The sequence below is a fragment of the Lepidochelys olivacea genome (assembly GCF_965140295.1).
Source record: "Lepidochelys olivacea isolate rLepOli2 genome assembly, chromosome: 1".
In the NCBI taxonomy this organism is placed as follows: Eukaryota; Metazoa; Chordata; order Testudines; family Cheloniidae; genus Lepidochelys; species Lepidochelys olivacea.
Genome location: NC_140411.1, coordinates 283,361,329 through 283,376,051, shown reverse-complemented (window position 1 = coordinate 283,376,051; position 14,723 = coordinate 283,361,329). Strand labels below are relative to the sequence as shown.

Genomic DNA, 14,723 nt, shown 5'->3' with positions numbered 1-14,723 from the left:
GAGGCAGCACAGCCAGCAGACCCAGAAGGGAAGAGGCAGGGTCTCCGCTTCTGGCCACGCTGCTCTCCCCACAGCCTCCGAAGCAGCTGCAGCTCCGGGGCTGGCAGGCTGCAGCCGTGCTGCCCAGTCTGGCCCAGCCTGCCAGAGCAGGCTGCGGCCGCGCTGCGCGGTCTGGCCCAGTCCGCCGGAGCAGGCTGCAGCCAGGCCAGAGACATCCTCCCCTGGCCCGCCCCAGCTAGGGTGGGAAGGGATGGGATGGGGAGAGTGTGGGGGGTGGTCACAGGGGTTACCCCCAGCTTCTCCCTGCCAAAAAATTTCCCCACCAGTTGATGTCCCGGCCCGTCAGGGTAAGCAGCTGGCATGCCAGGACACTTTGTTTACTTAGGTTTACCTCTGTGCCTGCGGACACTTGAGGTTAAAAAAAAACCATCTCGGCCCGCCAACGGCTTATCCCGATGGCCCGGGAGCCAAAGTTTGCTGACCCCTGAATTATAGGGTCAGCTTATGAATGGATCATGGAAAATTTTCCATTTTTACTTATCCGTCTTGGGGGGCAGGGTCGGCTTATAAACGAACCAGCTTATGATCGAGTATATACGGTAACTAGTTAACATGTGTTTCAAGGGACTTGTCAAGGACAGGCCACTGAGTGTGAGGGGAAAGGCTGGAATTGCTGCCATCTGTGCTGTACCTGCACTGTGAATAAAAAGAGGAGCCTCATTTCCGAAGTGGTGAATTCAGCACCTTTCACAAGCAATATCATGTGTTTTACATTAATAAACAAATCAATTAAATAAGAAAAAAGCTACAGTGTATGTTGAACAGTATGACTGCATCTGTATACAATCAACCATTAGTCATCTTACCAGAGGGGCAATCTGCCTCTGAAAAGTCAAATAACTGTCTGTCTTGGGAATCCAGAAAGGTCTCCTTTTTACATTCTCCAAATTTATACTCCAGGTCCTGCTCTTTATGCTGGAAGTAAGCCATCTGTTCTTCGTATTTCTGGAGCTCTCCGATTTCCTGAAGGTTTTTCAGAGTTTGACTCAGGCTGTGTCGTCCGTGCCAACAGTACTGATTCTTGGCCACACGGCTAACGAGGTGCAATGATTCCAGAACATTCACTATGTCATAGATGCGCCTACGCTCAACTCCTGTTTTAAGGAAGAAAGAGACTTAAAAGCATGCCTGTTTTTAAACATGCTTCTACTCACTCCTCCTTTTTGTATAATCGTGCGCTGAACAAAATCTACTCACAGCAAGTTCCCTCTTTCATCATTTCCCTGGGTAAGTCACAGAGTCTGCTCCTACTTAAATCAATGGGAGTATAGCCACTGGGCCCGATTTCCCATTGCCTTGAACTTGTGTAGTACTGTGTAAATTACAGGCACCGTCAAATACATCACAAAGTGTAAAGCAATGGAGAATTGGGCCTATAGTCTTCAATGGGAGCAAGAGCAGGACTTTAATCTCTGACCTCATCTACGCAAAGGGAAATTTTCAAAAATTCCCCATAGGTACCAACTCTGGTTCAGCTCTACTGGCGTTAGCAGTGTTTCGAGCCTGAACGATTACCAGGCCAATGCCTGCAGTCACCATTTTAAACAGTCATCTAATCCCACTAAGAGCTAGTCTAAATGACAAAGTGCTGGCAATAGCTGTCTGCCTTAGGGCTCACAGCATTGCTACCAGCAGTGGAGCAGAACAAGCATTGGTAATGGTGGGAAGTTTTGAAAGATTTCCCTAATGTAGACAGGGTCTCTATGTGCATGTTTACCCATCTGTAAAATATAGATAATATTTACCAGTCTTGTGGGTACTGGGACTTTCCAATTTGTTATTGTTTTAAAGTGCATGGAGATTTTTTGTGTGAAATGTGCTACGAAAGTACTGAGTGCTATACATAGACATAATTTACAAGACTAGTTCCTTTGAGCACCAGTAGCATAAACCCTCTCCTACATGATTCTCTGCATAGAATCCCAGTGCCTTTAGCAAAGGTATGTTGATGGGAAAGGAGATGATGGCACATTGTACAAATATCTTGACAATGATTCCCAGCCCCACATTGCCCCCAAACACAGGCACTGGAGCCCAAAAACAATTAAGATCAAGATATATATTTTTAGCAAAGCGCACCAATGTCACCCTCCCTCCCATCCCAATCCTCAGTAGTCTGCCAATAGGCTAAAAAGCTGTTCAGAAGTAACAAGATTAAGTTGCTAGAGTCAGTGAGAATCTATGCACCCTGTAATGTATTGAGATAAATTTAGTCTCCATCTGCAGTCTGATCCTGCATTTCTTAACATTGCTTTAACATTCCTATGGACTTCAGTGGGAATTTTGGGCAAACAAGGAATGCAGGATCAGATCCCTCACAATAAGATTTAATTAGCAGGAGAGCTGGAGTGATGTCTGAAGAACTTGTAGATAAACAGGAAGGGAGAGAACAGACAGACATCTAAGCTAAAGTCTGTAGGCTTGACTCACACACTTCTATCACAGGGAGAGACTGTCCGCCAGGCAGTTTAACCCTGGGAGAGGGGAGATGGCGTTTGCACCTCTGTCTTCTCTCATGGGTACAGCCAGAGAAGTGCAGCTTTAATCTGTGAACCCTATTAATGAAGGCTGCCCAGGTACCATAGACCCCGAGCAGAGACTGGGAAGCACTGTGTACTGCTGTGACTCGTAAATGGATTTTTCATAGCCAGGAGCTGAGTGAATACAGCTTTACCTATTGATGGCAAAATCTACATTAAAGCCATTATTTGCTACACAAAGATCAGGAGTGGTATAGGAAATGAAAACCAAAGGGGAAAACAAACCACTATTTTAAATAAGACACAAACTCTACTACTACATTTAAATAAACTCCTTTGTTTTAAGTCACCAATGAAATATTTCTCAAAAGGAAAAAAGAATCCAAGTAATTTCATGTCCAGTTAGCAGTGGAGGACTACATGTGTTCAGCTTCATGAGGGCAGAGTACTGGGATTTCATACTAAATGGGGATAACTCTAATACTTAAAACAACAATTCCTATAAAAAAAAATTCTTAAAAAATGATTACCATTGAAATCAGTCCTTATCTATTTGATTTATTCTTTTCTGCATTCTCTTCTGTTTCGCTAAGTCTTTGTGAGGTGCCCAAAAATGAACACAGTACTTTAGGAGCTGTCTCACTAGAGCCACATAGGGAGTAAATCCCATCTCTGTTCCCACTCCATCCTCCTTCCCAAAATATAAAAACTGCATCGAATTTTCTGAAAGTTCTTATCTAATTTGCTGTCCCTTTCCTATGAAATAAATCTTTGATCTGAATTATTTTTCTCAGATGCAATACTTTGTATTTATTCAGGCTGAGTCTTATTTTGCTATCTCTATTATTTATAGTCTCTCTGGGTCCCTCTGTATTATTTCTTTGTCATGGATGAGGTTCACAATAGCTCCTGATTAAGTCTGACTTGCAAGTTTAGTTAACACGCAGTTTACTACTTGCGGATAATTAAAGAGGATGTTAAAGTTGACCAAAGATAACATTGGTCCCTGAACCACACCACCCAGATGCCTCCACCCAGTTCAACACATTGCCATTTATCATTCCCCTTTTTGCAGTCCTTCTGCCAGTTTTCAATGTGCAAGACATTGTTCACGTCCAAGACAATTTGACTATTTAGATTCTGGAAGATACTGTATCGGATGATTTATTGAAATCAAGATATACAACCTACTGATTTCCCTCAGCCACCAATTTGTAGTTCTAACCAAAAATTCGCCACAGTTCTTTTGCATGATTTGTTCTTTATAAACCCTGCTGCTTACTGCTCAGACTTCAATTAGCAAGAAAATAAAAATCTAGGCATACATATTTAGCAGCAAGATTAGTTCACCATGAGAGCACTCAGAGTGATTTGCAACTTTTTTTTTAAATGATAGGGTTATGTAATAATGTAGTGGTAGAGATTTTTTTAAGTATTGAGCACCTGCAGCTCTTGCTTAATTTAACTAGAAGGGTGCATCCAGCACCTCCAAAAAACAAACAAAAAAACCCAGACCTTAAATGTATTCTACAAACAGCTCAGTTCTTTTAAATGGGATCTACTTTAAGTGCCTTTATGTGGTAGACATATTTTAAAAGACTGAAGTTGTCCAGTTCTTGCAGCATTTATTTCAGGCATACATACCAAGACTAGAAGCCACTTCATCCAAAGAAATGGTAGATTTTTCTGCTGACAAAGGGTAACTTGGGTAGCGAGCTAGAAACTTTTGGCATAAGAGTCCTAAGCTCTTCTGTTTTCTGCTGGGTCTCTGCTTTTCAAATTCATCCACTGTGCCATCATCTACCATATCATACTGTTGAAAAATAAATGTTATTCCTTTATTGTAGAGCTTCAATAGGCATGACAATAGCAAAACAGGGAACATTTCAGATTCTAACATTCAAGCTCAGACTACTGTTACAAAGGATAAAATACACATGCCCAAGTGCCTTTACACAGGCTTAGAATGTGATCTTCTCTTTAAGCATCTGGGTCACATGTCTTGACTCATGAACTTGTTTTATCCAAAATCCAGATACTGTGGAGATTATGAAAGCATTTACAAGGACATCCCATGGTGGCCAGGTGTTGGAGGACTCAAAAGGTGTAACTATGTTCCCACCACCAACAGATAAGATCTTATTTGGAAGTAACATTCCCTTTTGAAACCATAAAAAGGAGGATTTCTGCAAACACCTTGGAGTGTCACTGACCATAGATGTCTACCAACCACCAGAGGGCTCCTGAAAAACCTCTGCATAGAAATTCCACCATCCCTCTATTTGTGGGTATATTGCTTTAAGAGCTCAGAGGCATGTGACCCTAGTTCTGGGGGATAAAATTCAGCTGTCTCAGCATCTTTGGCTTTTTTTTTTAAGACATGTTTTGGCAGGTTGTTAACTGAATAAAATCCTGTGGAAAAGAATTAGTAGGCCCTTGTAGTATTCCTGAAAGCTGGAGACCTCAGGTATATATAAGAAGGTATGTTTGTTACAATAGCCCCTAAACAATGAATGGACTGTAATTTTTATTTGGACTAGTAATTCTGAAGTATTGATTCTCTTGTTGGAGTGAAGTTGTGTATGTCAATTGCTTGTGAGTTTTTTTAACTCTTAAGACTTTCAGTATCTCAACTACCTCTTGCTGCAGCATAAGTAATGAACCCCCATGCCACAGATTATGCTTGGGAATAAACGCCCTTGGTTTTCAAATGGTTTGAAAACTGCAGTTTTCACCTAATGTTTTTGTAATCTATTTTTCCACAGACAAGATTTTGTTCATGAGGGTAAATTTAACAAAAACTGAAATATGGTCTATTAATTTATTCCAAGTAACATACTGAAGAAGTTCAGAAAACTTGGAGCAGTCATGTGCACAATAGCTGAGTTAAACTCCATTTTAAACAAACTTTACTGTACTGTTTAGTCAATAACTACTTTTAAAAATACTTAATAATAATACTTACATGGCTTTTCAGCAGTAGCTCTCAAAGTGCTTTATAAATAAAGCCCTACCAAATTCACTGTCCATTCTGGTCAATTTCACAGGCAGAGGGTTTTAAAATTGGTCAATTTCACAGTTTCAGATGTTTACATCTGAAATTTCACTGTGTTGTAACTGTGGGGGTCCTGACCCAAAATAGGACTCTGTGTGTGGGGGGGGAAGGGGGGTTTGCAAAGTTGTTGTGGGAGGCGGCCTCCCCAAGATTGCCACCCTCACTTCTGTGCTGCCTAGGCAGCAGCTTCCAAGCTGCCTGTAGTTCTGGGAGATGGGGATCTCCCCCATGCTTGTAGGAGTGCTCCAGTTGGGGCTCCTAGCTGCTAGTCCAGGGCAGTGACCAATTAAGGCAGGGGCCCCTGGCCAATTTGGGGGCCTCCTGGAAAAATGGATGCCCCACCCTGGGGCTTCTTCTGGGGCTAGAAACCCTGAGCCCCAGCAGGAGCCCTGGGGGAAGACGCCTTGAACCTGGGCAGCCTTGAGCCCTGACTGCCTCAAGTTCTGGCTGGGGGGACCGAAGCCCCAAGCCTGGATTACCCCAGCTGTGGTGGTGGTGAGGCAGCCCCAAGCCCGGGCTGCCCCGAGACCCGGCTGGAGCAGCAGGGGGCAGAAGCCCTGTGGGGAGGTGGGGGACGGGGTGTGTGTGTGTGTGCCCTCCAAACCCAGGCTGCCCCAGCTGCAGCTGGCAGGAGCGAAAGCCTCCAGTCCTGGCTGGCGCTGCTGGGGGAGGAAGCCTGGAGCCATAGCAGGAGCCACCGGGGGTGTATGTGTGTGCAGAAGTCCCGATACCAAGCAGCGGGAGGTGCCCCAACCTCCAGCTGGAGCGACAGGGAGCAGAAGCCCATAGTCTGGGCTGCCTCGGCGCAGGGGGCGGGAAGGTGGAATCCCCCAGCCTGGGTTTCCCCAAACCCTGGCTGGGACAGGGAGAAGGACCCGAACCCAGATTGCCTCAGCTGCAGCTGGCAGGAGTAGAAGCCCCCAGCCTCAGGAGCTGCCAGGGGAGGAAGCCCCAAGCTTGGTGCCCCAAGCAGCGTCGGGAATTACGAGGTGGGGGAAGTGGAAGCCCCGTCTTGGGCTGCCCCAAGCCCTGGCCAGAGCAGGGGAGGCCCCCCAGCCTGGGCTGCCCTGGCTGTAGCCTCTGGGAGCGGAAGCCCCGAGCCTGCCAGGAGCTGCTGGGGACTGAAACCACAGCTCAGGGCCCAGAGCCGGGACAGAAGCTGTGGAGGGGGGAGGAGCCTGCAGCCCAGCTCCTGGACTGCTGCAGCGCAGAAGTTAGGGGGTACCACCCTCATTTCTGTGCTGCCTCTGGAGGTAGGTCTGATCTCCCCACCAAGAGCAGCCGTGCACGGGAAGGACAACTCCTGTCTCTCCCCAGCATAGCTGGACTAGCAGCTAGGAGCCCCAGGCTATCGGCAGCAGGGGAAATCAGATTTTATGGGGAAAAGGCTTATTTCATGGTCCGTGACATGTTTTTCATGGCCGTGAAATTGGTAGGGCCTTATTTATAAAGGTCAATATTATCAGCCCCATTTTACAGATGGGCAGACAGAGGCACAGAGGTGAAGTGATTTGCCCAGGTCACCCAGCAAGCAATGGTAGAGCTTGGAATAGAACCTAAGACTCCTCAGTCCTAGTCCAGTGCTCTATCCACTAGGCCATACTGCTTCACCAAACCCAGCAATTATTTCAGTTATCGTTTTGGAGAAGGAAACAACTAAAATTTAATGTAGCATTTTTTTTTTTTTTACACATTGCTTGTTGAAAGCTAAGTGGTGTGTGATCTTTCAATAACTTTGTTAGTCTGCTTGCCCCAGCTCTCTTTCCCCCACCATTATTCAAACAAGGAAATGCTATAAACTGGTTCAGTGCCGTACTCGCTCCTAAAGAATTGTGAGCCTTTATGCCTATAAAATAGCATTTTCTTAGAACGAGGGCCTAGTGACTAGACTCTAGTTAGTTTCATGTTGCTGTTGTTAGATGCCCCTTTTGCCAGTGGTTCCTATGAGCAATAACTTGGGATGGGGAGCTAATGGAGCAAGAAACAAAAGGAGGGGATGCTGCTGTTGGATGAAAGCTGAAATTGCTCTCCTCCAGCTCCAAGCTGTTTGGAGGGTGTGGGTTTTTTTTTTTTTTTTTTTAAAGGAAGGATGGGGAGCAGAATCCCCTAGCAAAAACCCAACACCACGTTGAATGTAAAATCCTGCTTAATCAGGAAACCATTCAGGTGTAATTTTTGACTATTCTCATCCTGACTGTTAGATGTGGAGGTGTGTTTTGCTGAATGAGGTATAAATGTGGTTTGCCAATCCAGTGTGGCTAAGGTATACAGCTTCTACAGTCCTATTTTTAAAAATGCCCAAGACTTGGTTAGTTTGTCTTTAAAACAGTTGTACAGTAGCCAACTGCGCTGTTATGCTGAAACTGTTTAACTGACTTGGCAGTTTTCCTCTCCTTGTGGCTAGGCCTTAGTTTGAAAAGGACATCAATTGGCAAGGGAGGGGAAGTAACCATGTCCAGTCTCAGAGTATCTGAAGAAATACTTAGACAGTAAGTTTTTAAGATGGTGATCTTTGTCTGAAATGGCTTGCATGCTGGCATTGCTATATAAATGGTCATCTTTGAGGACGCTTTCAAATAGCACTGCTCTCCACTCCTAGTAAAGGTGAGTGGCAGGAAGACTGAGGAAGTAATAGTATTTTTTTAAACCAAGTAATAAAATATCAATTAACTAGTCAGCCTGCAGCAGGTAGAAGGCAGTGTGTGTCAGTTATGTCCAAGCTTACTAGATTAAGTCTCTTACCTGTACAGAATCAGGAAAAGCATCATTCTGCTCACTGTTCTCAATTGGTCTGAAGAGCTCTTTCTTCTTTTCCCTGTCCCTCATGTCAGGGCTAGCAGCACTAATAAGCATCTTCAGGTTAGCTGTGGGGGTCCATGGATCTGCCAGAGGTCTGTCGACAAGCTTAACAGGTGTAATTGGATTTCTTTCTGGGGTGCAGCCTTTTTGCTTTGATAAATCAATTGGTTCATTTTTCATGGGAGTCTTTGGAGTCATTCTGGATTGATCAAATATGTTTTCCTATGAAAAAGAGGATCATTTAGGGTTGAAGAGAAGCAACAGTCCACCAGTCAATGCCATTGTTCATATGAAGGTAATGAGTCCCATCATACTCTGACATATATTTAGCATAGCTCTTATTAGCATCAGATGCAGCAAAGTGTATACCATACATCAGTGTATGGTGTACAATGCAGATAAGATACCACCATGAATTGCTTAAGATGAAATCAGTCAGTCAAACCTGTTGTCTGTCAGACTTCTATGTTCTGCCTTTTCATATAAGCCAACTGTGCCACAACTGTAAACCAACTGGTCCAAATTATGAACCCAGTTTATCCCCTGGAGTCTTCCTGCTGAATTTGGACTGAAGCTTAAATAGTTCACTAGTTACTTTGAACTTAGAAAAAACATAGCATTCTATTTTGGAATCTCCATAATGGAAAGCCCTTTTTGGGGATTTCACTGAAATCTACTCAGCCCAGATGGAACACTTCCCTAATTGAAGCAAATTGACTGCTATAGTATCTACTGCTCAAAACAATGAAAATATATAACTAAAGCAGTATTAACGATAGTCAAGCAAGCTGCTGGGAAGGGGAAATCTACATATGACTTGTTCTCAAAGTAAGGTAAGAACAAGAATTACCTACTTGCCCCCAGCTACATGATCTGATGCTCATTTTTCACTTAGGTTCTTATACAGGAATGAGGCTGTGACTACTCTTTTGTCCCTTCCCCCTACCACAAAAGTTGTGTTACAGTCCAACTTACTTAGATGGATTGACTCAAGTAGGCATCAATGTCATTCCTTAATTAGCAGGAAAAGCTGCTTTTCAGCAACAGGTACTCCCTCAGTTGAACAGGTTTCTCACCCTACACCAGAGGGGGCAAACTACGGCCCGCAGGACCGTCCTGCCTGGCCCCGGAGCTCGTTGCCAGGGAGGCTAGCCCCCGGCCCCTCCGCTGCTGTTCCCTCTTCCCCCACAGCCATGCCACCGCGTGGGCAGCACTCTGGGTGGTGGGGCTGCTCGCTCATGCATGGCAGCGCGTCTGGCTCCAGCTCGGGTGGTGTGGCTCCAGACATGCTACTCTTAGCCTCATGGTAAGGGGGTCAGGGTGTTGGATATGGGGCAGGGGGTTCCGGGGGCAGTCAGGGGACAGGGAGCAGGGGGTGGTTGGATAGGGCAGAGGTTCGGGGGGGGGGCAGGGGATGGGGAACAGGGAGGGTTGGATGGGGGTAAGGTCCCAGGAGTGGGCGGTCAGGGGTAGGGGGTCCTGGGAGGGGGCGGTCAGGGGACAACGAGCAGGGGGATGGGTGGGGAGTTCTGAGGGGGGCAGAAAGTGGGAGGGTGCGGATGGGGGTGGGGGCCAGGCTGTTTGGGGAAGCGCAGCCTTCCCTACCTGGCCCTCCATACAGTTTTGCATCCTGATATGGCCCTTGGGCCAAAAAGTTTGCCCACCCCTGCCCTACACTAACAGGATGGAGAGAATGAGAAAAATTACAATCTTACTTGGGCTTTGTTTGCTGCAATGGAGTATTACCAGTGGGCAACACATCACGCACAGTTAACCTAAAGTCGATGGATCTAATCTGTTTACTGAATCTGCCAGCTACCACTGGATTTTTCTTTGTTATTGTTCTGATCACTGATTCTGGACTGACCAGTACCTAGAGAAAGCCATTGGTACTAAAGCCCTACCAAAAATTGTTTAGCCCTGAGAGATCACAAGACATCAGACATTAAATCATTCTGATTACCATTTAATAACTTCTGATGCTTTACATGGATTAAAAATGGCAGTTTCTGGCTTTCAAATGGTATGACTCAGTTTCTCAATCTAGCAGTTTGAAATACTGGTTGCAGATATCTCAGATGAAGTGAGAGGTAAGAGATGAAGAAAGTAAAATGATAACCAGAAATTAATATCAGATTTTACAACTTGCTGTTCTTAGAAGCCAAGTCTTTAGTATCACTGGAAAGTGTTCTTAAACTATAAGGGCTAGAAATGAGACCCTGAAACAGTTACTGGTCCCTCGGTCAAGTAGTGTTTTTGGTGTTTGTCCTGAACCGAACATAAATTCCTCCACCTCAGACTAGTGATGTTTTAAAATCTCTGCAAAATGAATTTTAAAAACATAACCAAATATACATAATAGAACTTTTGGGATAGATATTGTTATAAAAGTGGTCTCATTTTCATTGTTGGTGCTGCAAAGAAGAAGTTTACAGAAAAATGTACAAGATGGAAAAGCTATCTAAAAGGCATACGTTTTTATATGAATTTCAGCTAAAACTATTGCTCCGTTCAATTCTCAGTGGCTCGAGAATTATAGCTAATTGATAAGGAGACATCATAGAATTTTGTTTAAACTAGTGCACTAGTTTATCCAATTTAATTGGAATGCAGAAACTGGATTTTAAAGTTCAAAAATTTAGCCAGATGTTACTGCTCCTAATAGCCTTCCATAGTTTGCTATCTGGGGATGAGGACAGACATCCAAAGAGTAGGAAAAGGCACTGTGCTCTGGACATTCAGAATGATTACATAAAATATTATAATACCCAATTGGATTATCCACAAGAACGTAAAGGAAGATATTTTTATTTCAGATAAGTGTTGTGACTTAATACACTGACAAAAAGGGTTCAAGGTAGGGGTGCTTCCTGGTATACAAGTTCAGTATAGTTAATCCACTTAATATAGTCTTGCAATTTCAAATGTGGCAAGGATTCAACACTTAATCTAAAATAGAGAAAAAACCTACCTTTATATAAAGCTGTTTTTTATTATGCTTGGTGCTAATGTAGTTATAACAAAAGCAGATACCTAGAACTAGCAATCAAGTTACTTGAAAGTTATCCCTCTGAGCTCCCATTAATTCACCCAGGTGTACAAACGTTGCACTGAGCAGCAATAAGTAATGGCTGAAGCTGTAAATGGATGCCGAACATGTACCTACTACCTAGCCTTGACATCTTAATCCTCCTCACTGACTCACCTATCCCAGTTTATCTTAAAAAAACAAACAACAAAACAAAACACAACCCTTCCTTTCTCCCAGTCCCATATACTCCTTGGGAGGTCTTTAGATCCCAAATTTGCCGTTACCCACATGGATTCATAGTATGTGTAAAAAGGTGAAAAGAAGAGATTCTGGGGTGCCTCTTGCTCCAAGGAGGTTGAAAGTACAAGGGGAATGTAGAACAGGGAGAAACAATTTTGATTATGTGCATATAATATAATGTTCCATCAGAAGTAGAGGGCCAAGGTGAAGTGGTCACATTGTTAGCTAAGACACTGCATCAATCCATTAAAAGGCTAGCAGAGCAGTGATGCAGCTGTCCGGTTAGTCTTGATTTGCAAACAACAATATTGCCAATCCTGAAAGCTTTTTTAAACATGCAGACCCATAAGATTTTAACCTTAATACACACAACCAGCTCCTAGTGCACATATGTGTATTCTAGGCTCTATCGTAAGCCAGCAGGAAGCTTACAGAAATGCCCTGGGGAGGGGATATTTAAATGATGTGCTCCTGGGAAGCACATCTTCAGATGCATCTGCCTCATTACTCACCTTAGACCTGTTTCAAAACTATTTTGGCTGGGTCTAACCCTGCCTCATCTAAGCCTATGCTTTCTGCATCCTTTCACAACCATATGTAACTGGGTCTCAGTGTGCTCCATACAGTTACCCAATATGGCTTTATACATAGGATTTTCTGTAATCCTTTCCCCAGATGGCAAAGGTATTGTTAATGTCCTCTTTAATTAATCCTGACTAAATTCTTGACTGCTTCCTTGAAAGGACAAGGGGGTGGAGGGGAAATGGGCCTTTCATTCAATTTAAAAGCAAAGATGTCTCCTATTTCCCACCCCAAAATTATCAACTTGACATGCTGGCAGGAGCAACTGAGCTGGGAAGGAAGGAAGGAAACTAAAATGGCAGAGAGAGGAAAGAATATTACAATGTTATATTTTAGTCTTGGTGTTTAAGAGGGCAAACTTACTACCTTGAGCCTTATCTCAAAGGTCAGTGGGAATTAGACATAAACAGTCCTATAAATAATAGTTTATATTCTTAAATAGCCACAGACTAGCAGGTTATATTCATCTCTAGTACAGAAATACTAGTACACGTTTGTAACATGCTAAAACCATTTTCAGAACCTACCAAAGTCCATTCACCTGGGAAAAAACAAACAAAAAAAAAACAAACCAAAGGTAGTTCAAGGTACAACACATTTTGCAACAAAATTCGAAGTCCTCAGGTGTTGGTGTTGCAGTATTGGCCATAAATCTTACTCAGAAACACTGTTAAGTGTTATCTGTGTCCATTTACTCACCTTTTGTGCATTTTTCCCATCTTCATCTACCAGATCGATTCTTGTGTGTCTTGGGCTGATCAAGTCTTTTAGTGTTAAGCAACTTACCTCCATCTGTAAATTATAAAATTGCACAGGTTAAGTTTGATATTACTTCATTTAAACACACACACACACACACCGATTTCCAGAGGCTAATCTATAGTTTCCCTCCCATCCCCAAAAGGTGACCTTGGCAGCCTGCAGCTGCCCTCCTGTGACCGTCACCAACTCTCAGCGTTAGCCCCAGGAATCAGCCTTTCCCTGAGAAATGCTGGAAAATCAACCCCGTGGGACACGGCTGCAGTGCGTGAGGAGGGAAGGCGGCTGAGCGAGCTACCCCAGCTCGGTGGGAGCCGGCGGCGACCGAGTCAGCAGCGCCGAGGGTCTCCTGCGGGGCAGTTAGTTTTGGCGCAAAGAACCTGGAGGAATCGCAGCTTTGAATGAATGGGACAGAAGAGCGGCCGGCCAGCCCCCGGCGGGGAGAGCTCGGCAGAGCCCCGCTCCCCTGGGCAGCGGGCGGGGGCTGCCCCTGAACCCCCAAGTCCCCAGGCACGAAAGGAGGGGCGGCTCGTACCTGCTGATGCAGTTGGAGGCTCAATTCAGAGCCGCCTCCCACCCCCCAACCCCCCATATTCCCCAAGCCCGGCAGGCTGGAGCGACAGGGGGAGTGCGCGGCAAGCCTAAAGAAGTGGCTGGGGCTCTCCTGGGGGGAGGGCGGCCCCCCTCCCCCGCGGCTCGTCAGCCCTTACCTCTGGGATACAGCCCTTCCCGGCCCTCGCTCACGGCCTCCCCCGCAGCAGCGCCACGCACTCCGGAGCAGCCGGGAGGCGGGGGGTGCATGGGGGCAGCGACGGGAGAGGAGAGCGCCCTGTGCCCAGCCGCTGCCGCCCCGCCAACGTGCCGGCGCCGCCGCTGCCGCTGCCCGGAGATGCCACTCGGCGCTAAAGCTTCTATTCTGGCGCCCTGAGACTCACTTTTACAATCCGGCCAATCAGGCGCGGCCGGCGGGGGAGCTCCCGCGGCGGGCCCCGCCAATCAGCGGCGCCGCCCGGCGGTCGGAGAAGTTGGCGCTAGAGTCGGCGCCTTCTCCCTCCGGCGGCGGCCGCTTTTCGCTCCCTTCCCCGCCTCCCCCGCCCACCTTGGTACCTGGGATGCTGCGGGGCGGCGCAGAGGGCCGGGCGGCCCTTTGTTAGGCATGAATGGGCCGCTCGAGTGCTGCTAGGGGGAGCCTGGGCGGGGAACAGATGGAGCCGCCGGGAAGATCACGGGGGGGGGGGGCGCGGAGCCACTTCGCTTTCCCCCTGCCCCGCTGCCTGCTGTGGAGGATTGTTCAGCCGCTTCCCCGGCCACGGGAATTCAAGTCACTAGGGACGCGCTCCCTGCTGCCATCCTTCTGACGGGGGGGGGGGGACCGCTGTATTTCTGAGCTGGGGGGGGGGGGTATTTCAAATCCTCCCACTTTCCGAAACAACACCGGACGCTTCACTGTTAGGAGTTGATCTTATCAAAAGTTTACTGTACAACTGTGCAGGATCAAGCTTGCAGATGAGACCAAGCTAGGGGGAGGGTTACAAACACTTTGGAAGACAGAGCTAAAAGTCAGAGGGAACTTGATAAATTGGAGAACTGGGCTACAGACAACAAAATGAAATGCAACAAAGACAATGTAAGGTGCTAGACATAGGGAAGAAAAACCAAATGCACAAATACAAAATGGGGGATAACTGGTTTGGTAGCAGCACTGCTGAGGAGCATC

General features: G+C 46.0%; 1 protein-coding gene across 2 annotated transcripts in view; it reads right to left on the bottom strand.

Annotated features, from left to right (window-relative positions):
• Positions 1-13,928, bottom strand: part of E2F7 (E2F transcription factor 7) — a 30,050-nt gene extending 16,122 nt beyond the window's left edge. The window contains exons 1-5 of one of the 2 annotated variants that reach the window (XM_084609939.1): positions 13,717-13,928; positions 12,947-13,039; positions 8,338-8,616; positions 4,185-4,353; positions 867-1,154 (exon numbers count right to left, since the gene is read on the bottom strand). In XM_084609939.1, the coding sequence (XP_084466065.1) occupies positions 867-1,154; positions 4,185-4,353; positions 8,338-8,616; positions 12,947-13,039 (829 nt within the window). In that variant the 5' untranslated portion in view covers positions 13,717-13,928. Of the gene's footprint in view, positions 1-866; positions 1,155-4,184; positions 4,354-8,337; positions 8,617-12,946; positions 13,040-13,541; positions 13,589-13,716 lie in introns of those variants that run through there. The other variant, XM_084609938.1, reaches the window with a different exon arrangement.
• Between the last annotated feature and the right edge of the window lie 795 nt (positions 13,929-14,723).